Source organism: Mrakia frigida (assembly GCF_051309035.1).
Source record: "Mrakia frigida strain ATCC 22029 unplaced genomic scaffold BDY24scaffold_64, whole genome shotgun sequence".
Taxonomy (NCBI): Eukaryota; Fungi; Basidiomycota; class Tremellomycetes; order Cystofilobasidiales; family Mrakiaceae; genus Mrakia; species Mrakia frigida.
In genome coordinates, this window is record NW_027481217.1 from 41 (window position 1) to 19,866 (window position 19,826).

At 53.5% G+C, this 19,826-nt stretch overlaps 6 protein-coding genes across 6 annotated transcripts; 3 read left to right on the top strand and 3 right to left on the bottom strand.

Annotated features, from left to right (window-relative positions):
• The first annotated feature begins 322 nt into the window (after nt 1–322).
• On the top strand, nt 323–4,876 carry BDY24DRAFT_260947 (transcription factor domain-containing protein). The gene is made up of 17 exons (XM_076636840.1): nt 323–894; nt 974–998; nt 1,120–1,126; nt 1,213–1,291; nt 1,585–2,390; nt 2,470–2,586; nt 2,676–2,864; nt 2,944–2,952; nt 3,029–3,244; nt 3,334–3,397; nt 3,478–3,614; nt 3,693–3,871; nt 3,938–4,013; nt 4,095–4,227; nt 4,296–4,317; nt 4,385–4,734; nt 4,809–4,876. The coding sequence occupies exons 1-16, from the start codon at nt 449–451 to the stop codon at nt 4,649–4,651; spliced, it is 2,772 nt and encodes a 923-aa protein (XP_076492009.1). The 5' UTR covers nt 323–448; the 3' UTR covers nt 4,652–4,734; nt 4,809–4,876.
• Nucleotides 4,877–7,712: 2,836 nt separating this feature from the next.
• BDY24DRAFT_260978 (uncharacterized protein) lies at nt 7,713–8,242 on the bottom strand. Its single transcript, XM_076636842.1, has one exon. It carries the CDS (start codon nt 8,122–8,124, stop codon nt 7,810–7,812), a length of 315 nt encoding a protein of 104 aa, XP_076492010.1. The 5' UTR covers nt 8,125–8,242; the 3' UTR covers nt 7,713–7,809.
• Nucleotides 8,058–9,352, bottom strand: BDY24DRAFT_260969 (uncharacterized protein). The gene is made up of 3 exons (XM_076636841.1): nt 9,248–9,352; nt 8,268–9,151; nt 8,058–8,181 (listed from the first exon to the last, which is right to left on the bottom strand). The coding sequence occupies exon 2, from the start codon at nt 9,080–9,082 to the stop codon at nt 8,318–8,320; it is 765 nt and encodes a 254-aa protein (XP_076492011.1). The 5' UTR covers nt 9,083–9,151; nt 9,248–9,352; the 3' UTR covers nt 8,058–8,181; nt 8,268–8,317.
• Nucleotides 9,353–10,747: 1,395 nt separating this feature from the next.
• Nucleotides 10,748–13,804, top strand: BDY24DRAFT_405209 (P-loop containing nucleoside triphosphate hydrolase protein). The gene is made up of 17 exons (XM_076642605.1): nt 10,748–10,945; nt 11,022–11,037; nt 11,111–11,130; nt 11,456–11,549; nt 11,627–11,670; nt 11,835–11,903; nt 11,968–12,049; nt 12,117–12,146; nt 12,241–12,260; nt 12,342–12,479; nt 12,552–12,621; nt 12,695–12,983; nt 13,112–13,142; nt 13,245–13,371; nt 13,532–13,655; nt 13,704–13,713; nt 13,739–13,804. The coding sequence occupies exons 1-16, from the start codon at nt 10,928–10,930 to the stop codon at nt 13,711–13,713; spliced, it is 1,182 nt and encodes a 393-aa protein (XP_076492012.1). The 5' UTR covers nt 10,748–10,927; the 3' UTR covers nt 13,739–13,804.
• Nucleotides 13,805–14,332: 528 nt separating this feature from the next.
• BDY24DRAFT_405215 (amino acid permease/ SLC12A domain-containing protein) lies at nt 14,333–18,115 on the top strand. Its single transcript, XM_076642606.1, has 19 exons — nt 14,333–14,726; nt 14,819–14,856; nt 15,017–15,111; nt 15,195–15,276; nt 15,356–15,420; nt 15,513–15,613; nt 15,709–15,758; nt 15,850–15,925; nt 16,020–16,129; nt 16,221–16,361; nt 16,441–16,550; nt 16,626–16,796; nt 16,869–16,898; nt 16,972–17,106; nt 17,177–17,278; nt 17,376–17,393; nt 17,456–17,540; nt 17,611–17,686; nt 17,776–18,115. The coding sequence occupies exons 1-19, from the start codon at nt 14,500–14,502 to the stop codon at nt 17,789–17,791; spliced, it is 1,728 nt and encodes a 575-aa protein (XP_076492013.1). The 5' UTR covers nt 14,333–14,499; the 3' UTR covers nt 17,792–18,115.
• A 208-nt stretch (nt 18,116–18,323) lies between these two features.
• On the bottom strand, nt 18,324–19,387 carry BDY24DRAFT_261135 (zinc finger MYND domain-containing protein). Its single transcript, XM_076636843.1, has 4 exons — nt 19,187–19,387; nt 18,636–19,118; nt 18,529–18,556; nt 18,324–18,426 (listed from the first exon to the last, which is right to left on the bottom strand). Exons 1-4 carry the CDS (start codon nt 19,235–19,237, stop codon nt 18,368–18,370), a joined length of 621 nt encoding a protein of 206 aa, XP_076492014.1. The 5' UTR covers nt 19,238–19,387; the 3' UTR covers nt 18,324–18,367.
• Between the last annotated feature and the right edge of the window lie 439 nt (nt 19,388–19,826).

Genomic DNA, 19,826 nt, shown 5'->3' on the forward strand with positions numbered 1-19,826 from the left:
TATCGGCAGAAATATCGGCAGCGCCGGTTGGCCGATTTAATCGGCTCCAAGTGTAAGTGCGAGTTCCGAGGTGGGAGTAGATTGCTTTATAGAATTTCGTTCTTGGAACTCTACAGACCGGAGACGAAGAAGCCTGACATGAGAGAGGGAGGAGAGGAACGAGAAGCTCTTGCGACAGGCAGTTGGGAGGAAAAAGAGGCGAACCAGACGCGTCGTAACAATAACTTTCTAATGAAACTGATTTAGCAAGGAATCCGAATTCCCTCGGTCTTTGGGAGTCCAGGACCCAAATTGGAACCCAAATGGGGATGTTTTCGGGAGGCGGGCCCAAATCGGAACCCAAAACACCCAATTTTCCCAAGGCGTCCTTTCCAGGGGTTGAAGGTCTTTTGAGCTCTCTCTCTCTTCCCTTCCCTCTCAAACAAAGCCGGGAGTGGACATCCAGCAGATGCAGAATCACGAAGAGCTCAGTCCTGGCTCTCAACTCCCACCTACCTCTAGGAGATTAACGCCGACCTCTCTACTCGCTCAAACGCTTCAAACGAATCAATCTCCCAGTGCTCCTACGAACCCAGGTCTCCCTCCTCTCCCTCTCGCTCCTCTCCCTCATCCTTCCGCTCTTCCTCCTCACCTCTTGATGGCAGGAGGCCACCATCCAACCTTCAAATCCTCCTCCTCAGCCGGATCCTCCTCTACGATAGCAGCAGCGCCTCCAGCAGGAACGGGGACGAGCAGTGGAGGCAGTGGAGCTGGAGCTGGAGGAGGAGGGAGCTCAGCAGCAGGAGGATCGAAGAAGGCTCGTCCATCGAAGCAGGTCGAGGAGGAGGACGATCAGGGAGACGACGAGGGAGGAGATGGAAAGAAGAAACGTCGTCGTATAGAGAGAGCTTGCTTGTAAGTTCCTATACATCTCTACGAGGCTCTGACTCCTTCCTTCCAGCGCTGACTTCTTCATCGTTTGGCTCCTCCACAGTGGGTGTCGACAAAGACGATCAAAGGTGCGCTCCCCTTCTCCCCTCCCTTCCCTTTTTTTCTTTCGAGACGCTGACGTGCTCTTCTACTCCATCCTCTATATCGTCTCTCGTCTTTCTTCTTGAACGATGGGTCCATCCCTCACAGTGCGACGGTTCGTCCTCTCTCCTTCCTCTTGAGCTCGCTGCCTCCTCCTTCAGCGCTGACCTGTTCTTCTTCGTCCTTCGGTACGGCTTCCAGGAGGTCAACCTTGCACCATCTGCACCAACAACAACGCTGAATGCTCCTATCCTCCTCCACCAAGACGAGTAACCATCAAGTGAGTCGAGAGTCTCCTTTGATCCGACTTCGGCGAGCTTTCAGAGTCTGAGAAGGGAGCAAAAGCTCGACGGAGGAAACGAGCCGTGGACGCACAATGGAAGGGTCGTCTGCTCGGCGAAATTCTAGCAGACTTTCTCTCCCACATCTTCTCGGATCCCTTCTCTATTATCTACCGACGCTTCTATATCTTTCAGCGCTTTCGTAGACGCGTTGGACACCTGGCCGATCTCAACGGACGTCTCGACCAAACCTCGACGCTGACCTTCACCTCCTTCCGTTTTCTTCCTCAAGGTATGTCGAGGAGCTCGAACAGAAGCTCGCCAGCCTCGAATCGTCGTCGCGAACCTCGTCTATCCCTTCTGGTGGCCGAGACTCGAACGGAACTCCTTCGATACCCTCCGACTCTCCCTCCGGACCTCCCTACCATTCCCACCCTCCTCCTCCTCTTCCTCACTCCAGCTACCCTCCTTCAGGATCGAGCTCTAACCGTCAAGACATGGGTCCTCCTCTTCAGCATCCACATCAGCAGTACCCTTACCCTCAGCACATCCCTTTCCAGTCCCAGCCCTACCCTCTTCAGCAGCAGCAGCAGCAGCCGCAACAGCACCAGCAGTACCAGCACCAGCAACAAAACTTCTACCAGGACGAGGACCATCCTCAACGACAGGAGCAACAGCAGCACATGCAGCGGAACTACCCTCGCCCGAGCCTCTCCTCTCAGCCCTCGAACCCTTACTTCAACGTCGTCCCTCCTCCTCAACAGCCATCCACCCAGTTCCACCATCCTCAACCCTTCGCTTCGACGTCCTCAGCCCCTTACCCTCCTTCAGATCATCATGTTCATCAGCAGCATCAGCCACTACCCAACGTCTACCAATCTTCCATGCCCAACGCTTCTTTCTCAGGCAACGATCCAGCTCTCTCGAGAACGGAGGACCACGGGCTGGTTCGACCGGATACCGGAGAGAGAGAGTTCTCGCCAGGAGAGAGTTCAGAGGAGGAACAGGATGTAGCTATGGAGGGAGTGGGTAGGAGTGGGACTGGGTTTGAGTCGCATCCGATGGTGGATCGAACGAGGAGGTGGGAGAGGCAGGGCCGTGAGTCTTCGATTCGACTCAACCTTGACGCGTCCTTCGTCGAGTGCTGACGCTGCTTTCGCTTCTTCCCTTGGAACAGAGGACGGAGTGTCGACGGAGCTCGTCGAGAACGCTGCAGCAAGACTGTCTGGACAGGTCATCAAAGCCTCTCGTCTTCACCCAACTGGTCAACCAGAGGACGCGTTCGTGACCCAAGGTCCGTTCTTTTCCTCACCCTGTCACTTCCGATCTTCCTCCTCGCTGACTCTCCGTTTCATATAAACTCTCCACGTCCTGCTCAAACAGCTCTCGCTCTCTCGCCTCGTTCCGTCGCCAACGGACTGAGCGCATCGATCGTCGCCAAAACTGGAGGAGAGAGCGCCGTGAAGGGTCAGACCGCCGACGTCAAGAATCTACAGCAGCGAGTGTTTGCGAAGTACGACCTACCGGAGAGGAAGGTGGCGGACGGCTTGCTGGCGTTCTACCATGAGAAAGGTGAGCTTCGCTTCTTCAGTCTTTCGGCGTCGTCTGTTCTTCCCTTGGCTGATCTTCCTCTCCTCGTTTCCTCTCGCAGTCCATCCTCGTTCGTCCTTCTTTCTTCCCCAGGTTTCTTCCCTTCTCGTACCTCCTCTCCTGACTACTCCCTCTCTCGCCTTCAGTGTACCCAATCCTGCACTGGCCGTCGCTCATGAAGAAGTACGAGCAGATCTGGATGTGGCCAACCGAGGAGCACCTCATCGCTTCGGATCACATCTTCCTCGCTACTCTCAACATCCTCTTCTGCATCACCTGTGCTCTTCGGTCGGGGAAGGACGACAACGTCTCGGGAGGAGTCTACTTCAGGCGATCTCAGACGCTCATGTCGGTTCCGTTCAGTGAGTTCACTCTCGTTCCTCTCCTCCTCCCCTCCATCGAAAACGATCCGAGACTGAAGACTCTCCTCTCTTTACTCTTCTCCTTGCAGTACTCCTGATGGGGAACGTCCAGATCATTGATTATCTGCTCCTTCTCTGCCAGTACTCTCAATCGTACGCGTCCTTCTCCTCGTCCTCCTTCGAACGACGACGAAACTGACTCTCCTTCCCATCTCCTTTGTCTTCCTCTTCAGCTGCTCGAAAGGAAACCTCTCCGCCAACGCTGTCGGCCTCGCCATCCTCATGTCGCGTGGTCTCCAGCTTCACATTCAAAAAGTCAACAAGACCTTCGGACCTCTCGAACGCAACGTCCGTCAGCGAGCTTGGGCTGGTACGTTCCCTCTCGAATCCATGCTTTAGAGAGGACATCAATCTTACCTTGTCCCTTATTTCTTCTCGTTATGCTCAGCTTGCCTCCAGATGGAGGCTACCTCGTCAGCGATGCTCTATCGACAAACGACGTCGACAGACGAGGACTTCGATCCTTCAGGCTTCCCCGAAGCCTTCGACGACAACGATCTCGGGGACAACTCTATCGTAGCCCGAGCAGAGACTTCTTCTCCCAAGCAGATCCAGTTTTTCATCGAGGTTCGTTTGCCAGCTCGATGCTCCCACTCGGCGATGCTGACGCCCTCTCTCTCCACTCCTTCTCAGGTCGTCAAGCTCTTCGCCATCAAGTGTCGAATCCTCCGAAGTCTCTACGATCTCCAGAACCCCAAGAACTTTCCTCGTGAGTTCTGTCGACCTTTTTCCCTCGCTTTTTTCGACTCGTCGTCCCGTGTCGCTGACGTCTCTTCGCTTCTCGCTTCAGACGCTCACGACGTCCTGGTCCTCGAGGAGCAGCTGCTGTTGTGGCATCAAGGAGTACCTGATTTCCTGAAGGATCCGTCGAACACGCCGGCGGATGGCCCTTACAAGCTTCAAGCTCACGTTCTGCTCAATCGGTGAGTCTTCGTCGCCCTCCACTTCGACGCGTCTCTTCGAGCTGACCATGTCCTCCCGTTTCCCTCAGCTACACCAACTGTCGAATACTGGTACGTACTTTCAGCTTCCATCATCCACTTTCATTCGTGCCCTGACTCTTTCTTTCATTTTCTTCAGCTCTACCGACCTTTCCTCTTCTTCGTGAGTTCTCGTTGTCGCTCGACTTCGACGAGCCTCCTTCTGACTCCTCGACGCCCTCTCCTCTCACAGTTCTGTGCTACTCCTGGAGGAACTTACCCGATACCCGATTCTCTGAAGTTCAACCTCGCCAGGAAGAGGTTCGTCGTCTCGTTCCTCGTCATCACCTCCCCCGTCCGAAAACTGATCAACCCTTCCTTTCTCCTTCCAGCGCTGTCGTCTGTGCCGAAGCCGCCGTGGAGTTGATAGAACGAGTCGTTCGGAGCTGGAAGGGGATCATGATTGGGTGGTGGTGGATGAGCTTGGGTCAGGTCTACTCGTCTTGTCTCGTGAGTCTTCAGTTTCGTCGTCTCGATCTTGCCCACTCGAAGAAACGCAAGCTGATCCCCTCGTCTCCTTACAGGTCCTCCTCGCCAACCGAATCGTCGACAGGTCCCAACCTGAATCATCGTCTCCCGCCGCCCAAGCAGCTGCCAGCCACGCTCTTCGAAAAGCCTACGACTTCCTCATCGAGCTCGGTTGGGAATCAACGGAGGGTGTCACCTCGACGGAAGACTTCAAGGACGTTCGCTTCCCTCCCGACACCGTTCAAAGCACAGCTCGACGATGCTACAGGATACTTCTAGGAATCGATCGAGCCATCAAGAGTCCGAAGGAGGCTAGGGAGGTTGAGCAGCAGTACGAGGATGCGACAAAGAACGGAGCAGATCGAGCCAGGGTCTCTCTCTCTTCCAAGTCCGACGACTCTACCAAGACGAATCGGACTGTCGGAGGAACGGCGGTGCCACCGAGTCGATACTCGAGACGACCGGATCCTACGATCCCTCCTCTCAGGCTTACCGGAACGACGACGAACGCGTTCGAGTAAGTTTATTCGTTTTCCTTCGCCTCTCCCCTCTTCGCTTTCCCTCCGTGGGCTGACTTTCGCCCCTCTTCGTTGCCTTCTTCTTCACAGCGACGACAGTTTCGTCGCTTCTTGGGTCGGTCGTGAGTTTCCTTCCCTTCTACTCTCGTCTCGCGTCTCCGCCACTGATGAACGTCCTCTTCTTTCTTCCAGTCATGCAACCCTCCTTCCGAGACGAGACCTTCGTCCCCCACTCCTTCACTCCTCCGTCGGCTCCCTTCGACCTCGCTACTCGTACTCTCAACCAGAACAACCAGGAAGCAACGTCCAACGAGCCTCAGTGGCAAAATTGGGCAAGTTTGCTTGGAACCGGTTACCTCTCGTTCGTGTCCTCGTCTCCTTCGTCTTGCCGTCTTCTGTTTCTTCCTGATGCTGACCTGTTATCTGCTTCCCGTTTTTCTTCTTTCGCTCTCACAGGAACTTCGGTGCTGGAGATCCTTTGTCGCTCCAAGACGGAGAGGGGATGGGTTCGCTCTTCGGAGGATCGCAAGCGTTCAACCACCAGTTCCCCAATCCGTCGATGGGTGGTCCGAGCGGGATGGGATCTGCTGGAGGACTCGGGTTCGCCGATATCAGTGGAGGAGGGGATGGAGGTGGTCATAGGGCCGAGGAGGGAGTGGGAGGAATCGATGGAAGAGGGAGCGCTCAGCCGTTCTGAGGGAGGGTGGACGGAGTCGAGTCGGTCGTTATTTTTCTTGGGCTTATCTGCAGTCAGGTCTCTGTACTCTCTATGCTTTCTCCTTTACTCTTGTCCTTCTTCTTAATCTTACGACGAGCGAGCGCAATCATGAACTTCTCGTGCCTTTTCGAACGTGATGAAGAGAGGGAGACAGAGCGGGAGGCGAGGACGGGAGGGAGAAGAAAGAGAAAGAGGGTCTTTTCCGCCGCACTTTCTGAGACTGAGAACTGGAGGCTATCCGTGATGAAGCAGGCTTGATCGAAGTGCGAGAGATACATCAAATCTGCCTCGAGACCGCCTCAACGGTTTAGACGGGAGAAGCTTCGCGTCGACGTCCTGCCGTCTTTTCCACCCGACGAGCACTGTCCAGCGTCAGACAGAGACCATCCGCGGATGCAGGAGTCTGAAGATGGAGTTGGAGCGTCAGGAAGACCACCAGGCCAATGCAAAGAACGGAGGCGACAGACGAGAGAAAGAACGAAAACTCACATGCGACGCAGCTTCCCTTCTCGCACGAAACGTCATTCACACCTGGAAGATCCGAGCAATCAACTCCTGTCCCTCCGATACAGCCTCCGCAAGAGCTGAAAGCGTAGAGAGGAGATCAGTCTGCTGAATCTTTGTGGAGAGTCGAGCAAAAAACAAAACGTCAAACCGAACCTTCAAGTCTTCCTTGACATCGACGCAACCAAATCCCTTATCAGAGGGACAAGCCTGCTCCCCAATAGGACAGACCTTCCCTCCCACGAATGGTGACTGCTCTTCCATCCTCCTCTTCCTGTACGGAGCAGGGGAAACGGTGGGGTTCACGGTCCCAGCGCTCGGCCACGCGTCGAAATAAGCGGCGTCGGTGAGCTCGAGACCGCCTGTGTAGATCTGCGATGGAGTATAAAAGTGGAATGAGAAGAGCTCAGCTGCACCGCTGATGAGGTTCAATCGAAAAAGTGAGAAGAGAGAGGCGAGAGGGCAGAGTTTGACGAACGCAGCTTCCATCCGACGCTTGCTGGTATCCAGGCGAAGAGGTGCATCTCGATACCATTCCCTTAGTCCAGCCTTCAAAGTTTCCGAAGCCCGAGCAGAGGGTAGGATAACTAAGACGATAACATGCAACGCAAGATCAGTTTCGGCGGCGACGTCCCCTCCACTTCTCTCATTTCCTGCTGTTCCAGCTCTGCCCTCTCCAATCTGTACGACGCTGACGCAAGGCCAGATGAGGATGAGTTCAGTGACTTACTCTCTGCAGGTATAGCACTGTCGACCGTTCACGTAGTAACCCACTTCCTCTTCCTGCTGCAACCATTTGACACTCGGCGTTGTTTTCGACGTCAGGACCTCGAGTGCATCCCTCGCTTTGCTCCCACGAGGTTGCGAAATCTCCAGGGCGTGCGAGGATGTAAGTTCGCGCTTGAGAGGCGGCGGTGAGGCTGATGAAGACGAAAAGAGACGCGACGACGGGGAGCATGTAAATCTGAGCGAGGCGCGGGTTGGAGACAAGGAGAGAGAAGGGCGAAGACGAAGGGCAGGAGGGAAAGGGAAGAGAGAAGATGGGGGATGGAAGAAGACGAGTTGGAAAGCAACTAACAGTGGAGAAGAGGAGTTTCGACGTGTCTCAAAAAAAGAGACGCGCCTTCGAACACACACCACGGTCCCCTCCCCTCTCCCTTGAATAGTGGCCCGAGCTCTTGCTCGGCCTTGATTCGTCCCCCAGGCTGGACGGAGTCGGACGCCTCACTTCCAGTATCGAAGGCGGAGGGAAAGAAAGAGAGTCCAAAAACGCGTCAAGCTCTCACCCTCAGGCCGTCTGTTCTCATCTTCCCGCCTTCACTCCAAGCCCAAACCAGAAAAGAGAAAGAAATTATCATAGATCGCAATCAAGGCAAAACGAATGAACGATAGACTACACAGATAAATAACGAACGAACGAACGCGCAAAGACGAAAACGGACAACGCGTCGCAGCGTCTTCCGATTTCTTCTTTCGACTGAACGAAATCGAACCCGAAACGTGTCCTAAAGCTGATCTAGTGCGGCAAGGAGTGAGGTTACAGCGAAGGCTCGAAACGGTCTTCAACGTCCATCGAACGTTCGCGTTCACACGCGTCGAAGCGAGCAAAAAAAACGGAACAGAGGTTCGCATCTTGAGTAAGAACGAGAGTGGTGGTAGGTTTTGGCGTTGTGGCTTCTGAGTAGGTAACTGTGAGATGGGAGAAGAGAGGAGGGAGGAGGTCAGTCAGGGAAGGAGGGAAGGGAGGAAGAGAGAGAGAGAGAGAGTCGACTCACCATCGTCTTCTTTAGTTTCAAGCTTTCGAGTAAAAGCGAGCATGACCTCTTCACGCCACCATCTCCACCACACCCTCGATCCCTCCAGCTAGCAACTTCCTCTCCTCTCTCCTCCCTCGTTCCACGTCCGCCTCCTCCTCCTTGGTCCTCCCCGCCCCTACGTGAACTTCCTCCTCCTTCTCCCTCCCCAAAGCTGAGACCTCCGACGAAGTTTTGCTCGCAGCCTTGCTGAAGTTGCGACGACGGTTGAGAGGCAGGGTAAGAGTGAAGTTGGCCATGGTAGGACGAGGGCCGGAAGGGGAGATGTCGTGAACGTTCGTGAGGGAGGTGAGGGTGGGAGGAGGAGTGGGCTTTGCGGTCGAAGAAGAGGACTGTTGCTCGACGATCCCGCTGGGTCCGAAGGACGAGGTAGTAGAGTAGGAGGACGAAGAGGAAGGGGAAGGAGAGAGGAAGGAGGAGGAATCGAGGTGGTCTGCAAGGGTGAGGGAGGAGGAGATCGTCGAGGAAGGGGAGAGGCTGGACGCGTCGTCGACCTTCCTGATTTGGATTGGGATGGGAGCCGACCTTTCCGTTTCGAGTCCGAAGGGAGGTGAATGCCTAGCAGGAGGAGGAGCGGGTGGGAAGTAGAGACCTTGACGTTGGTTCTTGTACGAGTGGAGGTAGAACGAGTTTTGGGAGGACGTCGAGGAGGAGGAGGAGGAGGAGGAGAGAGGGGAGGAGAAGTCGTCGTGGTCGTTGAGCTCTTCCTCCTCTAGGCTCGTCGATTCCTGAGTTGTAGAGAGGGTTCGGGTGAGAGGTAGGGAGAAGTAATCCATGGTTTGAGGGTGTGGTGGTTGGGGAGGAAAAGATGCGAAATTCGAGATTGTGACTCGGGCAGAAGGTGTCTGAAATCGAACGTGCAGGAAGAGGTCAACATCCCCGCAACGATAAGACGCCTTAGACGAAGGAGCAAGGAATCTAAAGAAGAGGTTAAAACTTACGAGTTGTGAGAAGGGGATAGAGTGCTTTGAAGGTTGAGGATGGTGGGGGACCTGAGGAAGAAGGCAAAGCGAGAAGGGAAACGAGGGTTGTTCGTCAGGATTCCTGCGAAGCAACGGCGACCAAACTTCTTCGCTTACCTTTTCTTGTTGCGATTCCTTCGACAGAGATTGATGTGGTTAGAGGAGAAAGAAGCAGCAGGACCGACTCGAGAATGCAGGATTACGGCTCTCGGAGACGGAGAGGAAGAAGGAAGGAAGACCGATGAGCCGGATGCACCCGAGCGCGTCGAGGGCTGCTTGTTGCTCTTCTTCTGGACCGCTTAAAGCAGATGATGCGAGTTTGAGAAGTTCTGTTCATAGAGACCTGCTGAGTGAGAAGAATGAAGAAGAGTCAGCGGATCAGTCAAGACACCGAAGGCAGAGGTGAGGAAACGCGTCGAGTCGGCCACGTCCAAAAGAAGAAAGCTTCTGTAGAGACTAAAAGTGGAACAAGACTTACTTAGATACCCCGTAGCTCCCAAGAGCGTTCTCATCTTGAGGCAGAACGGTCCAGAGCTCGTAATCGACCGTACGAGGAGGTTGCTCGGCCACGGCGACGAGAACTCGACGCTCATGCCTCCCACGTCCCTTCGCAACTCTTCTGCCTTGGAAGAAACGTTGAAGGGGTCTTGAGTCGTCGCTTCGAGCTGGCGAGGTAACTGAATAGAGGGTGTTTGGAAGAGGTAGAGAGGTCAAACGTCCTCCGCTCGAAGAGGAGGGAGAAAGACGAGCGAGATGATGGACTACTCGCCGAGCTTTGTTGACCTGATTCAGACTATTCTTGATGAGTCCTACCAGCCTTTAACCTCGACGAAAGACCTGACGGACAGAGGGCATGGAGGAGACGAAGGGGAGGAGAGGGAGGGAGGCAAGCTGGATCCGACTAAAGAGAGATTGTGAGCTCCGAAAGGCTCGAAAGCACTGCGAGATACGAAAAACACGTGGTCAGCATATTCGCCTATCAACACTCGTACACCCCTGAGTTTGATGAAAGACTCACCTTTGGGAAGCAAAGGAGGAAGGACCGAGAGGGCGGAGGGACCGTCGACCCGACCGGGGACGATCGTGGAAGACTCTGCTGTTTGAGAAAGCAGGATGTTCAAACCCTTACGAAAAGGAGGATGAGCTTTATAGAGAGCTCTAGATGGCCCGACTCTTGCAGTGTGCGATGATGTGAAAGACGAGGTCGACGGAGTGAGGGAAGGGGAGAGAAGGGACGGGGAGGAAGGAGGGATGAGCTTCGAAGACGGCTCGTGGACGCTGTAACTTGAATCTCATCGCGAAAATTGCTGATATAGAATGAGCTGTAGCGTGAATCAGTTCCGAAGATGATCTTGACGTTGCGAGTTGAATCGAGTTGAGGCAGCTGTGACGGTTCTTGGGGGGAAGGGAGGAAGGAAGCCTGAAACGGTTTTCGGTTGAGCTCAAGCGTTTCCCTTCCCCCTTCTCCTTTCCTCTTCACGCCCATCACCACTTTTTACAGCTTCTTTTCTTCTCCAGATCAACTCTCAGCAGTCCTTTCTCAGCCACAACAGCCTTTCTACAAGCCATCAACTTCGCTCTCGTCGCTAGAGCTCTCTCCTCTTCGTCCCTCCCCCCCTTCCCCGTTCTCAGCCTCCGAGCTCGCTTTCTTGATTCAACATGGGTATCCTTGAAAAGGTAAGCTCGTACAAGTGAAGGAGAGCATGCATACATGCAAAGAGCTGACTTTCGAACCCTTTTGCATCTTGTATAGTTGGAGGAAGTCCAGAGTTCGTCCTCGATGCCTCCCTTTGTCGACGTTGAGCTGCCATGCTGATCCTCTACTTCCCTCGCTTCCTACAGAGGAGATGGCCAGGACCCAAGTAAGTGCTTCTATATCACTATGGAGCTCATGATATCACTTGCTGACGCGATCTCTCTCTCCACTTGTTTCGCTTCGCTTCCACAGAAGGCAAGGTCTCGATTCCTCCCTCTGCTCCAGCAGCTCTCGAGGACAGAGCATCACGTTAACGCTTCTTCCTATTTCTCTCGGGCTCTTGATCTAACAGAACAAGGTCAGTCTCGTATCTCTCGCCGTTTGAGCCTCGACAGGAGGAAGGAGGCCAGACCAAATAGGAAGGACGAGTCGAGCTCACCTCTCCTCCTCCCTTCCCTTCGACTGGCCTCTTGCGCTTTCTCTATCTACAGGCCACTGAGTACCATCTCGGAACCCTGAAGGCCAAGGTCGCTAAGTACCGAGCGATGTTGCTCGAACCTGACAAGAAGTCCAAAGCTGGAGAAGGTCAGCTCGGACTCGCCTCTCCCTCCTCCTCTCGTTCCGTCGAAGCTCACGTCGTGCTCCCCCCTTTCGTTCGACAGGTTTCGATGTGATGAAGTCCGGAGATGCTCGTGTTGCTTTGATCGTGAGTGCACATTTCTTCTGCTCGATGTTCGAATCGTGAAAGCTCACTGCATCTCTTCATCTGCCACTCTCCAGGGATTCCCTTCGTGAGCTCTCTCTCTCTCTCCTCGTCCTGCTGAGACGAAGCTGAAGTCGACTTGATCTCTACCTTCTAGCGTCGGAAAGTCTACCCTTCTCTCCAAAACCACCAAGACCGCCTCCGAAGTCGCCTCGTACGAGTTCACAACCCTGACGGTTCGTTTCAAACCGCGTCGTCTCTTCGTTCCCCGAACCTCGACTGACTTCTTTCGTTATCCAGGCCATTCCCGGAGTCATCGAGTACGAAGGAGCCAAGATTCAGCTGCTAGATTTGCCCGGTATCGTAGAGGGAGCTTCTCAAGGTGGGCCTGGCAACGTCTCGAAACTCTCGCAAACGAGAGCTGATGTCTCCTCTCCCTCTCTCTTTAGGTCGAGGTCGAGGTCGACAGGTTATCGCAGGTGAGGTGTTTTGCAATTCCAACGGGTTCGTAAGCGCTATCTTTGCTGACACATGATTTCGGGGACTTCTTTTGTTATCTCTTCTTCTTCTCAGTTGCGAAGACAGCAGATTTGGTGCGTCGTCCGAGTTCTTCTCTCCCCTTCTTCCGACGCGAAAGAGAAGGCTAATCATGCTCTCGCGTTCTCTCGAAACAGGTCATCATCCTCCTCGATGCTACGAAACAGACTGAGCAACGTCGACTGCTGGAGATCGAGTTGGAGGCGGTGGGGATCAGGCTCAACAGGAAGAAACCTGATGTCGTTTTGAAGACGAAGGCCGGCGGAGGGATCACGGTTCGTTCTCTCTCTTTCTCGTTCACGTTGTTGAACAGACTCGAAGCTAACCTCGAGTTGTTTTCCTGCCAGATCAACGCTACGACGAAACTTACCAAGATTGACGACAGGATGATCAGGACTATCTTGCAGAGCTACAAGAGTTCGTGCCGTCTCTTTCCCTTCCCTCGCTCTCCTCGTCTCGCAAAAGCTGATCTTCTTCCTCGCTCTCTCAGTTCACAACTGCGACGTGATGGTGCGGGAGGACATCGACACGGACGAGTTCATTGACGTTCTGCTAGGAAACAGAAAGTACCTTCAGTGTCTTTACGTGCGTCCACCTTTTGAATTCGATTCCTCGTTCCCTCCTCCTCTCTTTCGACGGGCTGAACCTCTCTCCTCCCGTTTCCCTTTCCTCCTCTCTCGACAGGTCTACAACAAGATCGATTCGATACCGCTCGAGGAAGTAGACCGACTCTCTCGTCAACCCATGAGTCTCGCCATCTCGTGCGAACTCTCTCTGAAGTGGGTCTCTCTCTTTCTCTTTCTCTCCCCCGTCACCTTCGTCGTTTCGGTTCTTTCCTTTCTCGGCCCTGTCCTTTGCACTCAGCTGACTCGATAATCCCTCTTCAAATTTTGCGTCCTTTTTGCAGTCTTGACTACCTGATCGAGAGAATCTGGGATGTGAGTTGAGCTTGACCGCGTTCAAAGGTGTCCGATAAGTCCGACCCAGCGACCGACCCGTTTGCCTTTGCCTTTTCTCCGTTGCCGTCGTTGCGTGAACAGGAGCTGGCGTTGGTGAAGGTGTACACGAAGAAGAGAGGTTCCCAGCCTGATTTGGCGGATCCTATTTGTTTGAGGAAGGGAGCGACGATTGAGCGAGTCGAGTTTCGATCTTCGAGCTCGTTTCGGAGTGCTGACATCTTTGCTCGTCTTCCCTCCTAGGCACGTTTGTCATGGAGTTCACAGGTCTATTGTTTCGCACTTCCGATACGCGTGAGTTCTTTCGCTGAAGGAAGGGCGGAAAGGAGAGAAGGAGCGATGCGGCTGAGTGTCGTCATTTCTCGCTCGAGGACTGTTACTGACCTCCCTGGCTTCTTTCATACTCAGCCTTGTATGGGGAAAGTCGTCAAAGTTCTTTCCTCAGCCTCAGAAGGTTGGGTTGACGCATCAGGTTCAGGACGAGGACGTCGGTTCGTTCTTCTTCCCTTTCCGTCTCCTCCCTTCGACAAGCTCAAAACGAAGCTGCTGCTGACTTTCCGCTCCCCTTCGTCTCACAGTCAGTATCTTTACGAAGTAGATTGTCATGATTTTTCTCTACTCGGTTCGCTCGAGACCGAAGGGAGCCAGAAAAGCGCGTCGCTCGACGCGTCCTCGTCCCTTGTTTTCAAGTTCCGATTCGCTGTAAACGACCTGGGACGACCTGCAACGCGTCCCCAAACCTACTAGGAAGTTTTTACTACCTTCCTATTGGCCCCATCTCTTATCTTCCGCGGTTTTTCCTTATCTTCGAAGACCCCAACGAACCCACGCGCAACCACGACGCGTCTCTCTCCTCTCACCCTTGGCTGCAACTCCGCTCTCTCGCGGCTCTTCTTCTTCTCCCTTGCTTTCCTTCTTTCCTTCCTTCTCCCCAACGTACCGATGAACACCGATTCGATGCCTGGAACCAACTTCAGCTCACACCAGCCTGACCTTTTTCAGCGGTATGACAGCTACGAGACGACACATCTTTGAAGCTCAGCAGACCTGCCAATCTACTGTACTACCAAAAAACGAGCTTCGCCTGTCATCGCCACGGGGAAGGAGGGGAAATACTCAGCCAAGACACCATTTCGACCCCGCTTCTCGACTTGGCTCCAACCTTCGTTTAGTTCTAGTTTAAAGACGAGTTCGATACGATGCGAGAAATACAAAAAAAAATTTCTTGATTTGGCCTCGCTTTCTCTTTCCTCCCTCCTCCCTTCAAACCCTCACACTCAACAACTTCCCTTCCCTCCCCCCCTTCTTTCGGTTTCCAGGACCCAGGACGCCAGCAAAGATGGCCATCTCCCCAGCCGATACCCACCCAGTCAACGATAGCAGCATCGCCAACGAGAAGGGCGAGAAGGACGATGGGTCAGGCAACGTCGAGGAAGCTGGCTCGTACGAACGAAGAGAGAAAGGGCCGACGGTGATGGATAGCGATCAGCTCTCCGAGTTGGGTAGGATCGAGAGGACTACTACTCATCGTGGACTCAAGTCTCGACACATCTCCATGATTGCCATGTACGTAAAAGACGCGTTGAGAGAAGAGAAGAAGAGCAGAGCTGACCTCGGTGCTTTTCTTATCGTCCTTTCGTAAAAACTTGATCGTTCAGCGGAGGAGCCGTCGGTACTGGTCTCGTCATTGGTTCAGGTAAGTTTTTTTTCACTACTCTCGTTCGCGTCTGCTCTTTCCCAGGTTGTATTTTTGCCTGCAGAATCAGGAGAGAATCTGAGGGAGGCGGACCAGGCTCAGCCCCGACTCAACCTCGCGCTGACCTTCCTTCGCTCTTCTCCCCTTTCCCTCTTTTCAGGTCAAGCTATCGGACGAGCTGGACCCGTCGGACTTCTCATCGGTTACATTGTCATGGGTGCCGTCTGTTTCTTTGTTATGGTCTCGCTTGGAGAGGTGCGTCCCTCGTCTCGTGTTCTCTCTTTCGTCCCGTTTTCGCTTTCCATCTCGCTCACTCTCGTCCCCTTCCTTCTTTACAGATGGCTACCTACCTTCCTCACAAGCAAGGATTCGCTGGATATGCTACCCGATTCGTTGACCCTTCTCTTGGATTTGCTTTGGGTAAGTTCGTTTTGACTGAGTCGCCGAACGAGACGACCGCTCAAAAGCTGATCCTCCTCCTTCCTTGTTCTGCTCTCAGGATGGAACTACCTCTTCAAGTACCTCATCGTTACCCCTAACAACATCACTGCCGCCGTCGTCTGCGTGAGTTTGAGCGTCGTTGCTTTCTTCGTTGCACTTTCGAACGGTCGAAGCTCACGCGTCGCTCTCCCTCTTTTACCCGACCTTGTTTTCAGATCAACTACTGGGACAACAGGAGGTACAGCCCCGCCATCTGGGTCTCTATAATCATCGCCGCTATTTTCGTCATCAACCTTCTCGGAGTCGCGGTCTTTGGGTAAGTTCAGGGAACAAAGCATCAGGTCGAGGAGATGCGACTGAGCTCGAGCTGACCTCGCTTCTTTCTACCTTCTTCCTTTCTGAATCAAACAGAGAGTTTGAGTTTTGGATGTCGAGCATCAAGGTCATTGTCCTTGTTGGATGTGAGCTCTCGTCCCTTTCCTCGTTCATCGGTCTGCCTTGACCCCTTCTCGTCCGCGTCCTGACTTCATTCCTTTCGTCTCTCACGCGCAGTGATCATCTTGGGTATCGTTCTTGATCTTGGAGGAGGACCTACCAAAGATCGAATCGGTTTCCGACACTGGATCGAGTGAGTAGACCCGCTCAGATCTGAGCCTCGACGCGCCGAGCGGCAACGCAACGGCTACGTTCTCGAAGCTGACTCTTGCTCTCTCTCTTTCAAGCCCTGGACCCTTCGCTGGATACATCTTCCCTGGAACCACTCTCGGTCGATTCCTTGGAGCCTGGTTCGCTTTCCCCAACGCTCTCTTCGCCTACATCGGAACCGAGCTCGGTACGCACTTTCTCTCTGCTTCCTTTGTCGAAGAACGTCTTGTCGCGACGCTCCGTCTGACTCCGTCTGTTCGTTTAACGTCCAAAAAAAGTTGGCGTGACAGTGGGAGAAACTGCAAACCCCAGGAAGCAAGTCCCCAAGGCCATCCGTTCCACCTTCTGGCGAATCCTCATCTTCTACGTTGGAGGAATCTTCGTTATCGGTCTCCTCGTCCCCTCCAACTCCAAACTCTGTGAGTCGATGAACGCACGGCCCACGAGTGAGCAAAGGAGACAATGAACTGACGTTCTCGTGTCGTCGTCTCCCTCAAGTGTCCACCGCCGTCAGCGCTCCTGCCAACGCCGCCGCTTCGCCTTTCGTCGTCGCCATTCAGATTGCCCAGATTAAAACTCTTCCCTCTATCATCAACGCTGCCATCCTCGTACGTTCGAGGAAGAAGAAGACGAGACGCGTCGCAGTCGAGCTGAGCTGATTCGTTCTCGTTCTCTTTTCACAGCTCTTCGTCTTCTCTGCTGCCAACTCCGATCTTTACATTGGATCAAGGACCCTCTTCGCTCTCGCCGTCGAGGGACAGGCTCCTGCCATCTTCAAGAAGGTCTCCAAGCGAGGAATTCCTCTTCCTGCTCTTCTTTTCTGCACTGCCTTCTGCGGGTTGGCTTACTGTGCCGTGAGTTTTAGAAGATTCTACTCTCCTCATTCTCCCCTACTGACTCAGCTTTTTTTGAACCTGTTTCAATAGTGTGCGACCTCTGCTTTGACCGTTTTCAAGGTTCGTTCGTCGTCGACGCGTCTTCCTTCTCCTCCCCTCCCTTCCTCCTCCTAACTTCCGTTCTTCTCCCCAGTACTTTGTGTCGGTAATCTCTATGCTTGGAGCGATAACCTGGATGGTTATCCTCTACTCCCACATGGCCTTCATGAACGCATTGAAGGCTCAGGGAATTTCTCGAGATTCTTTGCCGTACAAGGCTCCTTTCCAGGTACGTTCAATCCTCCTCGCCGTCTTCTTCGACAACCTCACAAGCTCACCGTCTCCCCTTCGATTCGCAGCCTTACGGAAACTGGTTCGCCTTCGGATTCACCGGTATCGTCGCTTTCTTCAAGGGATACGACTCCATCGTCAAGAAGTTCTCCTACGTTTCGTTCATCACCGTACGTCTTTCTGCGCTCCTTCGAGCTTCTTCAACTTCTTCCGAGCATCTATACTAACTCTCTCTATCCGCTCTCTCCATTCTACCCGCGTTTCTAGAACTACATCGCTCTCCCCGTTCGTTCCCTCCTTCTTCTCTCATTCTCGCCGTTCGTACTTACCTTCATTCTCCCCAACAGGTCTTCATTATCATGCTCGTCGGATATAAAATCATGTACAAGACCAAGGTCCACAAGGCTCACGAGGTCGATCTCTTCTCTGGAAGTGAGCTCCCTCCCCTCGTTCTCGTTCCTCCTGTGAAACTGAACTGACCTCTTCCCTCCTTTCTGATCAGTCCGAGAGATCGACGAGGACGAGGCTGATTACGAGGCCGAGCACGACGCTGGACCCAAGAAGAACTTCTTCCTCAGGTTCGTTCTCCTCTCTCTCTCTCTCGTTCGTTCCATCCCTCGACGCGTCGATGCTGACCGATTCTTCCTTTTCTTCCCTCCTCCTCCAGGTGGTGGAACGACTAAATCTGCATCTTTGCTTATTTCCTCCTTCCTTCTCACGACTATCTAGTAGTTTCTCATCTCGTCTTTTTCCTTCTTTCGTTGTGATCTTCGTCCGCTCAGTTTGCGACCGCTCTCGTCTCTTTCTCTTCTGCCTTTGCTTCGTGTTCGTGCGGCTTTGATTATTTTTCTGCCCCTCTCTTGGTTTCGCTCTCGAGCTTTTTCCCCATCCCTTTATAATTTTACTTCTCTCCTTGGTTAATAGAGAGAGAACTCACGTAGACTAGGAAAACGACTCGTCCCTTTGTAGAGCAACGCCGGTTGACGATCATGGTTCTTTCACGGAAACGCTGATGGTTGTTGATGAGCGAGACTGAGAACGATCCATGGATACGAGCGGTGTAGGACCATACGAGCGGGAGCGTCGACTTTGGTTTGACTTCCATCGCTCGCTCCAACCTCATACAGGGGTAGACTCGTAGAAGGCTGAGAATCTGCGAGATACGAAGGTGCGTACGATCATCAGATCCATTAACGTCCAACACCCGAACCCAACCCCCATTCGACGACGAAAGACCTCCGACGCGTTGAGCGAGGCGTTCACCAACTCGGTTCGAAGCAGACGAGCTTGTGCTTCTTCCAGTCTTCCTTCTGATGAGCTACATAAGTATCAAAGGTCAAGACGGAGTAAGCGGAGATCTATCTCGATCCGAGACGGATTTGGAGGGGAAGAAAGAAAGGAATCGAGAAGAGGGACGAACCGACGGAGCAGTACGCGATACAGGCACACTGTGCAAAGAAGAAGAGAGGGGTCTTCGTCAGATCGACTAACAGCAAGTATAATGTTCTGATCTATTTCCTCACTCACCCTTGAACAAAACTTCATCCCTCCTCCCTCTTCAAACTTCGTCGCCCAACAAACGTTGCATTCGAACTGCTCAACGACTCCAGGAGTTTGGGATCCCTTCGAATAAGCCTCCCGATCCGTTGTGATCACGTTGATCGGCAGCTCGTCCCTCAATCCAAAGTGATACAGGACAGAAAGAATCTCCGTCTTTAGGAGAGGTCTCAATCTCCCTCTTCGTGCCGCCGCGTTGGTCTGGTCTTGATCGTCGATTTCGCAGCCTTGGAGGTAGGGTGTGGCAAGGAATTTGGTACAGGTTTCATCCAGGAGCTTGGGATGGAGAGGTGAGCGGTTGAAGTCGCATTTGGACGCGGGTCCGAAGCGAAGGGCTCGCCGTAGGAGGCTGAGGAGAACGACGAATGGGACGGAAGGGAGGTACGCGCCGTCGACCCTGATGGGTGCCTGTTCAACGAAGGGAACGACGTCTACGAATTGAAGTTCCACGAACTGAAAAGAACAAGTTAGTGATGTCGTCGTGGCCGTATCTGAGGCGAAGAAGAGCTTCGCAGACTCACAGGAGGTTGAAGTTGCTCGACCGAAAAGGTCGCGAAGTGTTCCACGAGCATGGCGGGGAAGTCGAACGCCTCCTCACAACGATAGAGAGCTTTAGCGAACTGAGGATCGGTGTAGGAGTAGAAGAAGACGTTGACGATGCTTTGGGAGAGCCTGAAGCTAGACGTCGCATCTTGGAGGACTTTGAGGAGGGAGGGGAGGTAAAGGCTGAGGATCTCGGCCTGATTCCTCAGCGACAGATACAGAAGGTCAGCAAACTCGTAGAGGCCAGTGACAAAAGGTAAAGAAAGAGCAGGGTTCACTAGTAGAGATGCAGGCGCGTGCCCGACAGCCACTCTCTGGTTGAGAAGGAAGAGAGAGAGAGGAAGGACGCCATCAGTCACGATGAAAGAAAGGAGGAAGGACCGTTCGAGGGCCGAGGAACGAACCTGTTCTTCTATCGCATGGTCCTCGTCTTTGAGAAATCTCCATCTCTCAGGCTCGTCTTCTCGTATTCCAAATGTCCTTGCAAGTTCGAGAACTGCTGGAGAGGGAGTCCCATCGTTGAAGAGTTCGAAGCCGTTGGAGGAACTTTCGAGCTCACCTTCCTCCCTTGCCTTCTCCTCCTCAAACCGTCACCAACTCGACATCTTTTCAAAGAGC

Bases quoted from the DNA above. Each gene is read 5' to 3' on its own strand.
- BDY24DRAFT_261135 (XM_076636843.1), bottom strand. From the start codon at position 19,237: ATGCTCGTGGAACACTTCGCGACCTTTTCGGTCGAGCAACTTCAACCT. The intron at 18,557-18,635 runs GTGAGTGAGGAA...TTCTTTGCACAG, and splicing joins GGATGAAGTTTTGTTCAAGG to TGTGCCTGTATCGCGTACTG. The intron at 18,427-18,528 runs GTTCGTCCCTCT...ATACTTATGTAG, and splicing joins TATCGCGTACTGCTCCGTCG to CTCATCAGAAGGAAGACTGG.
- BDY24DRAFT_260969 (XM_076636841.1), bottom strand. From the start codon at position 9,082: ATGGATTACTTCTCCCTACCTCTCACCCGAACCCTCTCTACAACTCAG.
- BDY24DRAFT_260947 (XM_076636840.1), top strand. From the start codon at position 449: ATGCAGAATCACGAAGAGCTCAGTCCTGGCTCTCAACTCCCACCTACC. The intron at 3,615-3,692 runs GTACGTTCCCTC...CGTTATGCTCAG, and splicing joins CCGTCAGCGAGCTTGGGCTG to CTTGCCTCCAGATGGAGGCT. The intron at 3,872-3,937 runs GTTCGTTTGCCA...ACTCCTTCTCAG, and splicing joins AGATCCAGTTTTTCATCGAG to GTCGTCAAGCTCTTCGCCAT.
- BDY24DRAFT_405215 (XM_076642606.1), top strand. From the start codon at position 14,500: ATGGCCATCTCCCCAGCCGATACCCACCCAGTCAACGATAGCAGCATC. The intron at 15,112-15,194 runs GTGCGTCCCTCG...CCTTCTTTACAG, and splicing joins TTATGGTCTCGCTTGGAGAG to ATGGCTACCTACCTTCCTCA. The intron at 16,797-16,868 runs GTGAGTTTTAGA...CTGTTTCAATAG, and splicing joins GCGGGTTGGCTTACTGTGCC to TGTGCGACCTCTGCTTTGAC.
- BDY24DRAFT_405209 (XM_076642605.1), top strand. The intron at 11,671-11,834 runs GTGAGTGCACAT...AGCGTCGGAAAG, and splicing joins ATGCTCGTGTTGCTTTGATC to TCTACCCTTCTCTCCAAAAC. The intron at 13,143-13,244 runs GTGAGTTGAGCT...TTGCGTGAACAG, and splicing joins TGATCGAGAGAATCTGGGAT to GAGCTGGCGTTGGTGAAGGT.
- BDY24DRAFT_260978 (XM_076636842.1), bottom strand. From the start codon at position 8,124: ATGCGAACCTCTGTTCCGTTTTTTTTGCTCGCTTCGACGCGTGTGAAC.